At 46.6% G+C, this 17,606-nt stretch overlaps 1 protein-coding gene across 1 annotated transcript in view; it reads right to left on the reverse strand.

The window, feature by feature from the left end:
* Window positions 1-1,325: 1,325 nt before the first annotated feature.
* The window catches only part of LOC136625219 (homogentisate 1,2-dioxygenase-like), a 34,647-nt gene continuing 18,366 nt past the window's right edge, over window positions 1,326-17,606 (reverse strand). Inside the window, exons 6-14 of the mRNA XM_066599257.1 lie at window positions 16,486-16,577; window positions 10,780-10,814; window positions 9,941-10,020; window positions 9,738-9,837; window positions 9,504-9,628; window positions 2,806-2,910; window positions 2,606-2,732; window positions 2,345-2,526; window positions 1,326-1,631 (exon numbers count right to left, since the gene is read on the reverse strand). Of these exons, the coding sequence (XP_066455354.1) occupies window positions 1,491-1,631; window positions 2,345-2,526; window positions 2,606-2,732; window positions 2,806-2,910; window positions 9,504-9,628; window positions 9,738-9,837; window positions 9,941-10,020; window positions 10,780-10,814; window positions 16,486-16,577 (987 nt within the window). The 3' untranslated portion in view covers window positions 1,326-1,490. The remainder of the gene's footprint in view (window positions 1,632-2,344; window positions 2,527-2,605; window positions 2,733-2,805; window positions 2,911-9,503; window positions 9,629-9,737; window positions 9,838-9,940; window positions 10,021-10,779; window positions 10,815-16,485; window positions 16,578-17,606) is intronic.

Consider the following 17,606-nt stretch of genomic DNA (forward strand, 5'->3'; position numbering starts at 1 on the left):
GGACCGATATCATCCTCAGTTTCTTCCTGACCTCAAGTTTACTGTCCTACCTGCTCAAGTATGAGTGTTTGAGAGCAAGGAGTGGTCTGTTATCATCTTCAATGGTTGAGAGTGGAGGGAAATGCCGGCCACATGGGGGTACCTTCAACCCCCATGTGGTGAAGAGTGATGGAGGAGAAAGAGAGGTATCCTGAGTTTCCAAATTCCAGGAACTATTTGTGAGAGAGAGAGAGCAGTGATGAGTCAGCCATGCAGAGATCCAAGTCTGAGTCAAGTCAGTGTCTGTGGAGAGATCCTACCCCGTCCTCCTCTGGAGAGTTTCCCCTTCCAGGAGCAGTACCTGCCAGATAGCGTGGACTGCAGGACCGATATCATCCTAAGTTTACTCCCTGAACTCAGGTTACTGTCCTACCTGCACTGGTGCATAATTAAGCTGTAATCTGCCAAGCTGCAAATAAAGTTTTGCCAGTCCCTAACGGTCCCCAGGAACTGAGGTACTAAAAGTTAATTGTGTGCATGGACTTCCTTTACTTCTCCCCGAAAGTCATTCTGGTGAGTAAGGAATAGTGGCGTCACCCGTGACATATCTACAGTCTACCACGCATATACAGGTAATTGCTGTCCCAGCATTGCCTGGAAGAGGCCTAGCGGTACTTGGGCCGAGGTTGTGTGCGTCCCTCCAGGGAGGAGTCTGGTAAGAGCCACCATGACAAGTGCCAACTCTACCCTTCCAGCTCCTCAGCACAGGCCTCCTGTCTAAGTGGCCGCTGGGACGCTGCAGGGGTCTCAACAGTTGGACTCCTGCAAATCATAACATTATAAACTTAGCACGACCCTTTTAACAGCATTTTCTTCTGGAGTCTGAAATATCCTGATATTCTCTTTCTTTTTTTTATGAGAGGATCAGTCTGTAACTTCTCTCAGGTGCATTCACACATAACTGATTTGCTGCAGATTTTGGTGCCAATCTGAAACAGATTTCACCCATTCAATTTGAATTCCATTGATCTGCACGTGTCAAAGGTCCCCTATACTCTAGTCTCATCCGGATCAGTCTCCACAGCTCTCCTGCATCCCCATTGTAGTGTGCTCTGCTGTGCTGCATTGTGTAAGACGTAAGGTGTTGTAGGCATCATATAACCGTACCTAGAATGCAGTATACTAAAGTGCATCATAGATTCTATGTAAACAAAATGTTAATTATTTTGCAGTCTGTCCTTGAAATCCATTATCGCAGCCCTGGATGTGATTGGTGTTAAATACGCTTTGCAGCAGCTCTGGATGTGCCTGGAGTTTGTCATAATAAACTGACGATCAGCAATTAATTTGAATATAATATCAGATTTATTATGGTGTTTGCTTGTCCCCTTTCCCCCTTTATTCGTTAAGATCACACAGGTGACAGGAGCGCATCGTGAGGCTATTTTATCATAACAGAGGATCCATGAATAATGACGGTCTGCAGACAGGAGTAATGCTCTGCAGACAGCTCACTTCTTGCTCTGCTGTAAGGGGGTGAAGTGACTGCGAAGCATCTGCCAGCACTGGTAATATTCTTTATTCAGGCGACTGCAGGTTTGGAGCCCCCACCGGGTCACAGCCATGCTGAGTGAAGACTCGAACATGAAGGCCTAGAAAAGACAGATATATGGATATAATAGGCTATAGCCCGATGATGTCACACAGCTGTGATGTCACCAGACCATGGCTGCCTCTATAGACTGTAGTACACAGTCCTTCGGCAAATATCACTGGTGTGTCACTTTTTCTTAGCTATGAAATGTGTTTCTAAGGCTAGAGTCACACGGACGTAGTTGCGCGCAATATGCAGAGAATAGAACCCATTGATTTCAATGGCTTAGTTCACATTTCAGTACTTTTCGCTTCATGCAAAAATATAAAAACAGCAGCAGGCTCTACTTTGCACTATTTTTTCAGTTTAAAAAAAAACAAAAAACAGTAACCTAACGGAATGGAAGCAAATTGAAGCCTATGGGTTTTTTTTTGTTTGTTTTTTTAAACCCCATTGAAATCAATGGGGAATAAAAAACAGATTTGTTTTTTTTTTACATTTTATTTCAGTTTCTCTCTTCTAAATTTGGAGCAGAGAGACACAAACCCTGAACTGAGCCATAATCCAGGCTTCTAACCGGGATCATATGATTGAGGGTAGGTCTGTGACAACCACTTCTTCATGGAATACTTGTTACCGTGAAGATCAAGACTAGTCTAATTGTTATATGATCCTGTGAGTATTATGTGTGCTGCAGTGTATTATGGGAAATGTAATGTTTTCTTGAAAGTGATGGTCACTTTAAATATGTCATATCTGCTGCCCATATACCATTGTTCCATCAGCCACTCGCTCCGGCTCCAGTTTGCAGTTGCTCGCCTTCTCGAAGCAGTTAAAATCCGGCCCATGAGGGGTCATACAGCTATGCAGGGTACCTCCCCCAGGCTGGAGCCCCGCTTCTTTGGCTTCATAGCGTCCCTTAATCAGGCCCATGAACTCACTCATGCAGTTCCCTAACAGAGGAGACACACGGCATTAGGGCAGAAGCATTGCAGATACCCGGCTAGATAGCTCAGGCTTATGGTCACTTACTGTGGTAATAGGGGGGACGAAAGGTGTGCTCAGCCACCCCCCAGCGAGGCGGGAAAATCACAAAATCGGCAATAGCAACCCCAGGTCTGAGTGATTTAGCAGTCAGTACAGTGAAGATGGAAGGGTCCTAGAGGCAGAGGGTGATTAGTAATATATACAAGTCTGAGATCCAATATAGATAATGTAACAGCAGAACTCACCGCGTGGTCAAAGGCAACACAGTTAATAACCATGAAGTTGTCCAGATTGTATTTATAGGGAGCATAATTCCCATGCCAGCCAACCACATTGAATGGTGAGAAGTCCTACAAGAAGGAAAGACATAAAAGGCAGAACATTAAATGAAATGGTGCTTTTACACAAGTCGACCAAAGGCAGAAAAAAATAGCTCAAATGACCAATTTCCAGCCATAGTTGTCCCATATAAAAGCTCACTGAAATTAATGACTAAGGAGCAACTTATTCACCTCCATTCACCTATGAATGACTGCCTGTTCACTATGAATGGAGGCAGGTGGCGCTCCACCTCCATTCACTGGATGACTATCTCTCCTGTGTGAAAGCACAGCAGAGATAGTTGTTGGGACGAATGATGGATATTTAAGCTTAACTGGCCCCATGTAAAAGTATCCTAACGTGTCATCTGAAACGCGTTGTACGTTCCTGCATTGTTTACCCTTTGCCTCTTCAAATAAGAGCTTCTGCATACGGGTGGGTCGGACTCTGCATGCTTGATTCCCGCTGCGGAGTCGACCCGGTGCCCGGCCGGTGACCCCTGCGTACCTGTCCAGCTTCTTCTGCAAGCATTGCGGATGTGCCTTCCGGTACTCTGTCGCGCATACGCAGTAGCCGCCAGTGCTGGGGGGTGACGTGTATCCCGCAATACTTCCGCAGTGCCCACTGCGGAAGTGCCGCGGGATGGACGGCTTCCGTTGACTTCAATGGAAGCTGACCATACGTAACCCACACAAAATCGCAATCGATTTCTGCTCGTGGAGATGAAATGGCATTTTGTCATTGAATGCTATGGGACTCTATTTGCTGCAGAGTCCGGAGGCGGACGCCCACCGTGGACTCCGCAATGCAAAGACGCCTCTGTGCAGGCGGCCTAAACTGGAATCGTTCCTATTCTTCAAACCTACCTGGACAACTGTGTGATACTTTCTAAGCGAACATGGATATCTGAGGGGGCTCACCAGAGCTTGAGAACTCCTCACTCAAATAAGTGCCTTTCCTACCAGCCACTTTTACCCTTGGAGTGCTGGGTTTTCTGTAAATTTCGTATTCATGCAATACCAAAATTTAATTTTTTTTTAAATATAGGAAAACATTTTTTTAAAAACTTGAACTTGCAATTATTTGATCACTCCTGCAGTATTACACTATACTATAATCCGACAGACAGTCTATCAAGCCACGCTGTGCCACAGGCATGGCCCCATAGGCAATCTGCAGTGGGAGATTGCAAAGGCCCCAGGTGACCAAATGGGATTGGCTGTTTGGGACACCTAAACTCCCATTGGAGCATTTTAATGCTGCTGCCAGAATTGATGGCAGCATTTAAAGGGTTAACTGTCGAAATCAGCGTGAGTGATGATCACGACTGTTGCGGGCGGGTGTCAATTGTCAAAGACAGCTGACACACTCATTGTATGGAGCAGGATTAACTCCCGTTCCTGCTCCATACAAAACCTGAACCTCCATGACATAACTGTATATCATAGAGTGTTAAGGGGTTAATAATTTAAATACAGCACCTACAGTATTTTGCTAGGTGGTATAGTAAAGAAGTAGTCTTCCTGTAAAAACGTTAGTGTACAGTCAGTCCTTGCTATAGGCCAGTGCTTAGGATCATTCCACTGATTAGTTGGGGGTTGTTGTTGTACCCATCACGGTACCTGATTAACCAAAAAATGATAAGATAAAATATTTTTCAGGAGGATACAATAGTGTTTCTGACAAGTTTAGCGCAGTATAGAGAGTCTTTGCTATCGTACATTGGGTGAGTTTGTCTCACAGATTAGTTGTTATTGTACCCATCACTATACTTAATTATTCATATTTTGTAAGGTAACGTAATAAGGAAATTGTTTTCCTGGAAAACTCAGCCAGGTAGTCAGTCCTTACTGCAGTCTGTTGGGCAGCATCAACCAACAGATTAGTTGAGGGTTCTTGTTATACCCATGACGGCACTAGAACAATTGGCATATTTTGCTGGGTAATACACTCATTGACAAATAAAATAATGCAGCGAGGAGGAGTTGTTGGAGTTGGATGAAACTTCGCATGTGTGAATGTAACGATGATATAGTTACAGTGGATATAAAAAGTCTACACATTCCAGTTAAAATGCCAGGTTTTGTCACGTTACAGATTAATAATTTCAGATGTGTTTCCACCTTCATTGTGACCCGTTATCAGTAGAATTTTATTAGAAAACAAATCTTTTAGTGTAGCAAAATAAAAAATAACAAAATTTAAATAATGTGGTTGCATAAATATGCACACCCTAAAACTAATACTTTGCTGATGTACCGTTTGACTTTATTTCACCATTCAGTCTTTTTGGGTCAGTGACTATCAGCATGGCACATCTTGACTTGGCAATCTTTGCCCACTCTACCTTGCAAAAGAGCTCCAAATCTGTCAGATTGCGAGGGCATCTCGTGTGTGTAGCGCCCTCTTCAGGTTACCCACAGATCTTCAATTGGATCAGGTCCTGACTCTGATGGGGTTTCCAAAACTGTGATCGTCTTCTGGTGAGGCCATTCTTTTGTTGATTTAGAGGTCAGCTTTGGATCGTTGTTGGACTGAAAGGTGAAATTCCTCTTCATATTCAGCTATTTAACAGAAGCCTGAAGGTTTTGTTCCAAAATGGACTGATTTTTGGAGCTCTCCTCTACCCTTGACTAAAGCCCCAGTTCCAGCAGCAGAAAAACAGCCTAATCCATAATGCTCCTCCACCATCTTCACTGCTTGTATGGTGTTCATTTGGTGATGCGCAGTGTTGACTGTGTGCCAAACATTTTGGAGTTATGCCCTAAAAGTTCTCCCTCGGTCTCATAAGACATGACATGTTCTCCCACAGACTTATGGCAAAACATAGCCGGGCTTGGATGTTTTTCTTTGTTAGACAAGTCTTCCATCTTGCCCCCCGCCCCCACAGCCCAGACATATGAAGAATACGGGAGATGGTTGTCACATGACTACACAACCAGTACTTGCCAGAAACTCCTGCAGCTTCTTTAATGTTGCTATAAGCCTCGTGGCAGCCTCCCGAACTAATTTTCTTCTGGTCTTTTCATTAATGTTTGAAGGACGTCCGATTCTTGGTAATGTCACTGTTGTGCCGAATTTATTCCCTTAACTCCTTCCCGCTACAGGACGTACATTAACATCCTGGAGCGTCGGGGTATGTATGAAGAGAGGTCGTGGGGTGACCTCTCTTCATGCAGCGCGGGTGTCAGCTGTTCATTACAGCTGACACCAGCGGGCAATAGCTGCAAATGGCCGTGCGGCCGATCGCTGCTATTAACCCTTTAAATGCTACTATTAATTCTGATGAGATCGGGGGAGCCGTGCAGGTGTCATGGCAGCCAGGGCTGCCTTGGGAGACTGCCTATCAAGCCATCCCCGTGGGGTGGCTTGATAGACTACCTGTTAAATCGCAGTATGACATAATGCTATAGCATTACGTCATATAGAAGGAGCGATCAAAGCATCGCATTTTGTAGTCCCCCAGGGGGCTTAAAAGAAAAGTGAAAAAAAGATCAATAAGGTTTTATTAATTGTAAAAAAAAAAAAGTTATAAAAGTTTAAATCACCCTCCTTTTGCCATATCTATAATTAAAAAAATCCAAATCATAAAAGAAAAATACATATTTGGCATTGCCGCATCCGTAAAAGTCTGATCTATCAAAGTAGCGCATTATTTACCTCGTACGGTGAACGTCGTCCGGAAAAAAAAAGGACACCAGAAATGTACTTTTTCAGTAACCCTGTCTCCCAGAAAAACACAATAAAAAGCGATTAAAAAGTCGTATCTATTGTGAATTGGTAATAACGTAAACTACAGGACATCCCACAAAAAATGAGCCCTCACACAACTACGTCAACGGAAAAATAAAAAGGTAATTGCGCGCAGAAGATGGCGATAGAAAACAATTGTAAAAAAATAACATTTCTTTGCAAAAAAAAAGAGTGGTACAGTAAAAAGAAACTATACAAGTTTGGTGTCGTAGTAATCGTACTGACCCATAGAATAAAGTTATCATGTTTTTGTTGCTGTTTGTGCGCCGTAGAAACAAGACGCACTGAATGATTGCGGAATGTCGTTTTTTTTTACATTTTACTTCACTTAGAATTTTTTAAACGTTTTTCAGTACATTATATGGCACATTAAAAAGTACCATTGAAAAATACATCTCGTCCTGCAAAAAACAAGCCTTTATACAGCGATGTTGATGGATAAATAAAGGAGTTATGATTTTTTTAAAAGGTAGAGGAAAAACAAAAATAGGGAAAAAGAGGGTCCGCGTCATTAAAGGGGTTGTCCCGAGGCAGCAAGTGGGTCTATACACTTCTGTATGGCCATAATAATGCACTTTGTAATATACATTGTGCATTAATTATGAGCCATACAGAAGTTATAAAAAGTTTTTTACTTACCTGCTCCGTTGCTAGCGTCCTCGTCTCCATGGTGCCGACTAATTTTTGGCCTCCGATGGCCAAATTAGCCGCGCTTGCGCAGTCCGGGTCTTCAGCAGTCTTCTATGGAGCCGCTCGTGCCAGAGAGCGGCTCCGTGTAGCTCCGCCCCGTCACGTGCCGATTCCAGCCAATCAGGAGGCTGGAATCGGCAGTGGACCGCACAGAAGAGCTGCGGTCCACGGAGCAAGAGGTTCCCGGCGGCCATCTTCACAGGTAAGTATAGAAGTCACCGGAGCGCGGGGATCAAGGTAAGCGCTCCGGTAAGCTGTCTGTACGTCCCTGCATCGGGGTTGTCTCGCGCCGAACGGGGGGGGGGGTTGAAAAAAAAAAAAAACCGTTTCGGCGCGGGACAACCCCTTTAAGTGGTTGAAGGGGTTTTGTCATTAAAAAAATAAAATTCTCTACTCACCTATTCCTCCATAGGCAGTCTCCTTATGGCATCTTCTCATTGCTGAACTTCTCCAGTGCCCTGGGTCATATCATCTCCAGCCGGCTGGCTTGCGAGAAGCCGACATTCCTCACATTCTCCTTCCTGCAGTTCAGTGAAGGTCACATCCCTGTGATGTAGCGTTCACTGGCTAGGAAGGAATGCCGATCTATTGCAGAGACAGCACGCATGTGCAGTCTCTGCAATAGCTCGGCACTCCGTGCTAGGCTGTGAACTGTGACATAGTGTACATTGCCGGGCAGGAAGGAGACTGCTTCTAAATGTAAGTAACGTCAGAGGAAGCAGAATAATCAGCCAGCTGGAAGTGTGGTGACCACCCCAGACTGCAGGAGATAGGAGAAGATAGGTGAGGATCTGGTAAGTAGACGGATGGGGGAGGAATAGGTAAGTATAGATTTTTTTTTAATGACAGAACCCCTTTAAGAACACAGCCTATTTTGACCATAAGGACATGATTATTTTTGGGGGGGATTTTCATCTTCCCATTTCAAAAGCCATAACTTTATTTTTCCATGGGCTTGTTTTTTGTGTTCAAACTGTATTTTTTATCGGTTCCATTTTTGGGTACATATAATGTGTTATAAAACTTTTATACATTTTTTTTGGATGGCAGGGAGAGAAAACACATCAATTCTGCCGAATTGATATAGCTGAGGTGTCATTGTATCTCGATCACTACTAGGGGTGGCCCACTGTCATATGCGATGGCCCTCCAGACCATCACACCAGCAGTGGGGACAGTGTGCCACTCCACAGCAAAGGCAGGATTGAGACCTTCATACTTGAACATGGCCGCCATCAGCTTCCAAACAAAACCTGGAATGGTTGCTAAAGGTGCTAGGGTTCCAGTCTGTAGCAGTAGAAGTTAGTTGTTCACAACACCGCTGCACATGAAGGCAGGTAATAGCAGGACATGTAACAGGTGCTGCGCACCAAATTTCCTTCTGCTATGTGCCTGGAAATAGTCTGGGCAGAGACAGGGGTCTGTAATGAAGGTGCCAACTATGTCTAGATGGTGGACAATGGAACTATTGAATCTGCTTGAGCTTGTCCTCAGATCAAATGATCCTCTGTACTGGTGGCCTGTCCAGAGACTATTCATTCTGTGTGCATGACCTCACACATCTACTGCTCCCAACACTTCTTAACAGTCTGGTCAGAATGGCCTAGAGTTGGGCAATTCCTCAAAACAACCATCCTGCTTCTCTCATTCCAATGATGTGGCCCTCTCAAAGTCTGATGACTGTGAGAAATTTCTTTGAATGTGTCATAAAGGCATCTAGTGGTCAAGAATCTCTCAACAAGAGGTACACTACACGAAAGGAGCCTGAGAGCCTTCTAATTGGGCAAGACCCAGTGTCTAATCAGACCACAACTGTAGTCCTTTACATATCTCCCTGAGACATAACTACATCCCGAGTTCTGCAGAAATCCGACATTTCTATCTGGGCGAATTATTTTTTTTGTCAATGAGTGTATGATAAGGAGAGGGTTCCCCTGTGAAAACAAGTGGTATATAGAGAGTCTTTGCTATAGTCCATTGTTTAAGCTCATCCTATAGATTTGTTGGGGGTTCTTGTTATACCCATCGCTGTACCTAATTATGAGTGAAATGAAAATGGTGAACAACTAAAAACAAAGTCTATCAGAAAGTTACATCATATTTAATTCTACAACTATGAAGCCTTATTTACAATGGATTGTCCCTTTAAACACATCCAGAAGAACATAAATGGAAATACCTGCATTGCGGAGAACAGCTTCCCCTGGTACTTGCTAATGATGGTGTAGCCACCAGCTACTGTCCTGTCTTCATACCAGGCCACAGGGGTCAGGAAATCACGGGGGTTAGCCAGGCCATTGGCTCCTGTAATACAGTCCCATTGTTCTAGTTATCATGTGTAACAGGTTTCCCTATCCAAAACATGAAAGATTTCCTATGTCCTTATATTGTTATATAATTCCCAGGCTCTTACCTATTGGTCCTAGGTCAGGGAGCTCAAAGTGGACCCCAAATACTTCTAGGATGTAACCTCTGGAGTCACCAAAGACCTCAACACTGAACCTCATCCCTTGCTGCCAAATAGAGATCCATGCAAGAGTCAGACAGTATTATAACAGCTATATATAATATAATAAAGATCTGATATTTCTGTATACACTTTTGATCTCATATCACCTGAATAACACAGATCTCATTTGGTTCCACCAAAATCTTCCCAAATTCTGTCAGAATTAGGAGTTTCCCTTGCTGTGGGACTGTGGGAAAAAAACACAAAAACGCAGGCATCTGCAATTACCACTTTCATACACTAGGTGGCAGTAGACAGACATTACAAGTCCTATAAATTAAAGAGCCATTTACATGGGATGATTATCGCGCATTTTTTTTAAACAAAGGAATCTGCATGATGATGCTCAGCCATCTGCGCTATTTGTTTTCGCAGTTCACTGGTCGCTCACTTTCAACCAACATAAAAATCATCACTAGATCGTTGACTTCTTGCTTAGTCTAAACGCTCGGCGCTTCCATAGAACGTGAGGCACTGAGCGAGAACCCAGCCTGTCTATACACTCTACACAAGCACAAACAACCTAGTGAGGACATCAGCACTCGTGTAGTCGTTTAGCCGACTGTCGTCCCATCTAAATGGGACATAAGCTCACGGGATGAAAGCAGGTGACCTGCTGAGTCTGGGGAAGTAAGTGTTACCTTCCCTGTCGTTCCCCCGGTGTCAGCGCTAGGGGCGCTGTTCGATGCAATGAATGGCGCGCTAAGTCATCCATCTGTTCTAATTTTATTAAGGGGAGGACTACTTAACAGCAGTGACATAGGAGGAACGACGAGAGAAGTAAGTATAACACTTTCACCTACTTTTAGCTTATATGACTAAAAGTAGGTGAAAGAGTCTCTTTAACTAACGAAGTACACTAATCTTCAACTTTTCTGTATTTTTCAAGTTCCTCTGAAAAACTTTTACTGGAAAATAGTGACACAATGAATAAATATGAACTCACCGATGAGAAAATCCCCATCTGAGTTATACATGCACCTGGAGGAGAGAGGTAATAAAATGACACATTATCAAGACATTAAAGAGGGGACACCCCCTCACCCACGTGTTCCAGATCACTGTCAGTCTGTATTTACAGGGGCGAGTGCAATATAGGTCCAAGAAAATCACACCCATATCGCCCTCGTTTTCCTGCAATTTTCAAGCGAGTGCGATACATTTTGCGTGAAAAACCTGTGATACATATTAGATTTAATTGGGTTTTTCAGGCGCGTGAAAAAAAAAATCACAAGTAGCTCCAATAGTAAAATGTTCAAAATTCATTGCACTTGCAGGCAAACTGCACGGCACAAAAGTGTGATGCGATTTTTTTTTTCCCATGCTACCATAGGAAAGAAGGGAGAATTCTTGCAGTGGATTTGCCCAAAAACAGGACATGCTGTGATTAGAGATGAGCGAGCACCAAAATGCTCGGGTGCTCGTTACTCGGGACGAAATCTTCGCGATCCTCGAGGGTTCGTTTCAAGTAACGAACCCCATTGAAGTCAATGGGCGACTCGAGCATTTTTGTATATCGCCGATGCTCGCTAAGGTTTTCATTTGTGAAAATCTGGGCAATTCAAGAAACTGATGGGAACGACACAGGAACGGATAGGGCAGGCGAGGGGCTACATGTTGGGCTGCATCTCAAGTTCCCAGGTCCCACTATTAAGCCACAATAGCGGCAAGAGTGGGCCCCTCCCAACAACTTTTACTTCTGAAAAGCCCTCATTAGCAATGCATACCTTAGCTAAGCACCACACTACCTCCAACAAAGCACAATCACTGCCTGCATGACACTCCGCTGCCACTTCTCCTGGGTTACATGCTGCCCCCCCCCCCGCACGACCCAGTATCCTCAGCGCACACCAAAGTGTCCCTGCCCAGCCTTCAGCTGCACTCATGCCACACCACCCTCATGTCTATTCATAAGTGTGTCTGCCATGAGGAGGAACTGGGGGCACACATTGCAGAGGGTTGGCACGGCTAGGCAGCGACTGTCTTTAAAAGGGGCGGGAGGATAGCGCACAATGCTGTACAGAGGCAATGAGAAATATAATCCTGTGCCACCGCCATCAGGAGCTGCACACGTGGGCATAGCAATGGGGAACCTATGTGCCACACACTATTCATTCTGTCAAGGTGTCTGCATGCCCCAGTCAGACCGCGGTTTTTTAAAAATAGTCACAGGCAAGTACAACTCCGCAATGGGAAACCCATTAATCGCTTTGGTTAATGTGGCTTAATTGGTAACTAGGCCTGGAGGCAGCCCAGTTAAAATAAAAATTGGTTCAGGTGAAAGTTTCAACGCTTTAATGAGCATTGAAACGTATAAAAATTGTTTACAAAAATTATATGACTGAGCCTTGTGGGCCTAAGAAAAATTGCCTGTTCGGCGTGATTATGTGAGGTTTCAGGAGGAGGAGCAGGAGAAGGAGGAGGAATATTATACACAGATTGATGAAGCGAAAAGGTCCCCGTTTTTGATGGGGATAGAGAACGTAGCTTCCATCCGCGGGTGCAGCCTACGTATTGCTTACGTATCGCTGCTGTCCGCTGGTGGAGAAGAGAAGTCTGGGGAAATCCAGGCTTTGTTCATCTTTATGAGTGTAAGCCTGTCGGCACTGTCAGTTGACAGGCGGGTACGCTTATCTGTGATGATTCCCCCAGCCGCACTAAACACACTCTCTGACAAGACGCTAGCCGCAGGACAAGCAAGCACCTCCAGGGCATACAGCGCGAGTTCAGGCCACGTGTCCAGCTTCGACACCCAGTAGTTGTAGGGGGCAGAGGCGTCACCGAGGACGGTCGTGCGATCGGCTACGTACTCCCTCACCATCCTTTTACAGTGCTCCCGCCGACTCAGCCTTGACTGGGGAGCGGTGACACAGTCTTGCTGGGGAGCCATAAAGCTGGCAAAGGCCTTGGAGAATGTTCCCCTGCCTGCGCTGTACATGCTGCCTGATCTCTGCGCCTCCCCTGCTACCTGGCCCTCGGAACTGCACCTTCTGCCACTAGCGCTGTCGGATGGGAATGTTACCATAAGGTTGTCCGCCAGGGTCCTGTGGTATAGCATCACTCTCGAACCCCTTTCCATTTCGGGTATGAGAGTGGAAAGGTTCTCCTTATACCGTGGGTCGAGCAGTGTGTACACCCAGTAATCCGTAGTGGCCAGAATGCGTGTAACGCGAGGGTCTCGAGAAAGGCATCCTAACATGAAGTCAGCCATGTGTGCCAGGGTACCTGTACGCAACACATGGCTGTCCTCACTAGGAAGATCACTTTCAGGATCATCCTCCTCCTCCTCCTCCTCCGGCCATACACGCTGAAAGGATGACAGGCAAGCAGCATGGGTACCCTCAGCAGTGGGCCAAGCTGTCTCTTCCCCCTCCTCCTCATGCTCCTCCCCCTCCTCCTCAACGCGCTGAGATATAGACATGAGGGTGCTCTGACTATCCAGCGACATACTGTCTTCCCCCGCCTCCGTTTCCAAGCGCAAAGCGTCTGCCTTTATGCTTTGCAGGGAACTTCTCAAGAGGCATAGCAGAGGAATGGTGACGCTAATGATTGCAGCATCCCCGCTCACCATCTGGGTAGACTCCTCAAAGTTTCCAAGGACCTGGCAGATGTCTGCCAAGCAGGCCCACTCTTCTGTAAACAATTGAGGAGGCTGACTCCCACTACGCCGCCCATGTTGGAGTTGGTATTCCACTATAGCTCTACGCTGCTCATAGAGTCTGGCCAACATATGGAGTGTAGAGTTCCACCGTGTGGGCACGTCGCACAGCAGTCGGTGCACTGGCAGATTAAACCGATGTTGCAGGGTCCGCAGGGTAGCAGCGTCTGTCTTGGACTTGCGGAAATGTGCGCTGACCCGGCGCACCTTTCCGAGCAGGTATGACAAGTGTGGGTAGCTTTTCAGAAAGCGCTGAACCACCAAATTAAAGACATGGGCCAGGCATGGCACGTGCGTGAGGCTGCCGAGCTGCAGAGCCGCCACCAGGTTACGGCCGTTGTCACACACGACCATGCCCGGTTGGAGGCTCAGCGGCGAAAGCCAGCGGTCGGTCTGCTCTGTCAGACCCTGCAGCAGTTCGTGGGCCGTGTGCCTCTTCTCTCCTAAGCTGAGTAGTTTCAGCACGGCCTGCTGACGCTTGCCCACCGCTGTGCTGCCACGCCGCGCGACACCGACTGCTGGCGACGTGCTGCTGCTGACACATCTTGATTGTGAGACAGAGGTTGCGTTGGAGGAGGAGGAGGAGGAGGGTGGTTTAGTGGAGGAAGCATACACCGCCGCAGATACCAGCACCGAGCTGGGGCCCGCAATTCTGGGGGTGGGTAGGACGTGAGCGGTCCCAGGCTCTGACTCTGTCCCAGCCTCCACTAAATTCACCCAATGTGCCGTCAGGGAGATATAGTGGCCCTGCCCGCCTGTGCTTGTCCACGTGTCCGTTGTTAAGTGGACCTTGGCAGTAACCGCGTTGGTGAGGGCGCGTACAATGTTGCGGGAGACGTAGTCGTGCAGGGCTGGGACGGCACATCGGGAAAGTAGTGGCGACTGGGAACCGAGTAGCGCAGGGCCGCCGCCGCCATCATGCTTTTGAAGGCCTCCGTTTCCACAAGCCTATACGGCAGCATCTCCAGGCTGATCAATTTGGCTATGTGCACGTTTAACGCTTGAGCGTGCGGGTGCGTGGTGGCGTACTTGCGCTCAAACAGTTGCGCTAGCGACGTCTGGACGCTGTGCTGAGAGACATTGCTGGATGGGGCCGAGGACAGCGGAGGTGAGGGTGTGGGTGCTGGCCAGTAGGCACTCGTGCCTGTGTCCTCAGAGGGGGGTTGGATCTCAGTGGCAGGTTGGGGCACAGGGGGAGAGGCAGTGGTGCAAACCGGAGGCAGTGAATGGCCTTCGTCCCACCTTGTGGGGTGCTTGGCCATCATATGCCTGCGCATGCTGGTGGTGGTGGCTCCCCAGCTGATCTTGGCGCAACAAAGGTTGCACACCACTGTTCGTCGGTCGTCAGGCATCTCTGTGAAAAACTGCCACACCTTAGAGCACCTTGGCCTCTGGAGGGTGGCATGGCGCGAGGGGGCGCTTTGGGAAACAGTTGGTGGATTATTCGGTCTGGCCCTGCCTCTACCCCTGGCCACCACACTGGCTCGGCCTGTGCCCACACCCTGACTTGGGCCTCCGCGTCCTTGCCCGCGTCCACGTCCTCTAGGCCTACCCCTACCCCTCAGCATGCTGTATTACCAGTAGTGCAGAAGCAGAACGCTGTAATTAAATGTGCCGCTTATTGGCTTGTGGTTGGAGGCTGACTGCGCTTACGGAACGCACAGCAGAGGCAGGAAAGAATTTTGCGCAAGCCTCCTGTAACACTTAGCTGGCTGCGTATGAATTAGGACAACTACCCCCAGCAGAGACCCAGTACACTTGTGGACAGGAATACAGCGGTGATGTAAGAGGCAACACAGAGGCAGGAAAGAATTTTGCGCAAGCCTGCTGTAACACTTAGCTGGCTGCGTATGAATTAGGACAACTACCCCCAGCAGAGACCCAGTACACTTGTGGACAGGAATACAGCGGTGATGTAAGAGGCAACACAGAGACAGGAAAGAATTTTGCGCAAGCCTGCTGTAACACTTAGCTGGCTGCGTATGAATTAGGACAACTACCCCCAGCAGAGACCCAGTACACTTGTGGACAGGAATACAGCGGTGATGTAAGAGGCAACACAGAGACAGGAAAGAATTTTGCGCAAGCCTGCTGTAACACTTAGCTGGCTGCGTATGAATTAGGACAACTACCCCCAGCAGAGACCCAGTACACTGAGGACGGTCACAGGCAGCCCAAATAGATTTTTTTTCCCAAATGTTTTTGGAAAGGCCCACTGCCCATATACACTAAATATGTCTTCTGTCCCTGCCTCACCACTACTGGCCCTGGACAATGTAAAATTGCTGCAGGACGCAATGCTCTGCACGGCCGATATACAAAAAAAAAAAAAAAGTGCAACACTGCAAAAAGCAGCCTCCACACTACTGCACACGGTTAGATGTGGCCCTAAGAAGGACCTTTGGGGTTCTTGAAGCCTAAAATAACTCCTAACGCTCTCCCTATAGCAGCTGCGGCACCAGCAGCACTTTCCCTGATCTCTGTCAGAATGCATCTGTGGCGAGCCGCGGGAGGGGCCGATTTATATACTCGGGTGACACCTGATCTCGCCAGCCACTCACTGCAGGGGGGTGGTATAGGGCTTGAACGTCGCAGGGGGAAGTTGTAATGCCTTCCCTGTCTTTCTATTGGCCAGAAAAGCGCGCTAACGTCTCAGAGATGAAAGTGAAAGTAACTCGAACATCGCGTGGTACTCGTTACGAATAACGAGCATCTCGAACACGCTAATACTCGAACGAGTATCAAGCTCGGACGAGTACGTTCGCTCATCTCTAGCTGTGATTTTTTGATTTTGCACTATTGGTGCAAGCGAAAAATCACTCATATGTATAAAAATATTGAGAAAAAAAAGGGTTATTTTCCCATGCGCATTCTGTCCCTATTGTAATCAGACAGAACTTGCACGTGTAAATACACCCTCACAGAATGAACTGTAAGGTGTGAATCTAGTCCTATATGGAAATAATAGCTAACAGGGTGGGGGCACTAACTTACCGGTCAATCATAGACACACTGCAGGTGTAAATATGGATGGCGATCCCATTGCGTGATTTGGCATCTCCGCCTCCACAGAGTGTGTTCAGTCCCTGGAGAGATTATGAGGGTATAAGAAGAATTTGTGAAAAAATCAACATTGTACATTTGCAAATTATTCCCGCCTCTATGTGTAAATCACTTTCCGTTTGCGTGTCAGTCATGTCCTGTATATCAGACACAACATTAATAAGCAAGATTTTACAGGATATTATAGCCCCCCCTCCCTCTAAGTATGAACCAAAGCAAAGATTGCCTCTTACTCTGTATTCAAAGTAAAGCTTGTCTGTATTATACACTGGGCGATATACCTGTGCGCTGCACGGCGCTATAAGCGCAGGGATTGGTTATTGAACATAGGCTTCCAAGGTCATTTCCTTCTTCTACATAATAACTGATGTCACTACGCCATTTTGCAGAGGCTCCAAATAATGTGTTTGTCAAAAATATGATTATGAGGCGCTGCGCAAATGGCACATCAACCTTACACGTAACCATATTTAGTAATATTTCTTTTAGCTGAAATGTGTCATGGTGTAGTCATTTTAGAAGCAGATCACAGGGGTGCTATAGGGGCCCCTAATTAGAGGCAGGGGGAAGAAGCTCCACTGCTCCTTTTATTCCCCTTCACATAGTCATAGACTTAAGGCCCATTAAGACGCAATGATTATCGCTCAAAAGCCATCTTTTGAGCGATAATTGTTATCTAAACACGTGGCTATCGTGCACTTTTCCTGCACTTATAGCAAGCTAAAAGTCAGCGATGACTTAGCGCCGCGTGCTGAGTTCTCAGCAGGATGCTGCTGATACTATTCTTTCTGCTGATATCCCGCTCAGAGCTCTCAGCCAAAACTCCGAGAACAAAGCAGCTGTATGCATATCACAGCGCTCCTGCGGTCTTCTGCATACAGCGGCCGCCTTCATTAACACGCTAATAAACTCTTAAGTAGCTAATTAGCTACTTAAGAGCTTATGCAAAGTGATCGCTCAAAACTGTCACTCAAACTTTGAGTGATTTTTGAGCGATCATCTTTCCCTGTAAATGGGCCCTTAAAGGGGTATTTTGAGACTTTAACTATTGA

The sequence above is a fragment of the Eleutherodactylus coqui genome, chromosome 4, assembly GCF_035609145.1.
Source record: "Eleutherodactylus coqui strain aEleCoq1 chromosome 4, aEleCoq1.hap1, whole genome shotgun sequence".
Taxonomy (NCBI): Eukaryota; Metazoa; Chordata; class Amphibia; order Anura; family Eleutherodactylidae; genus Eleutherodactylus; species Eleutherodactylus coqui.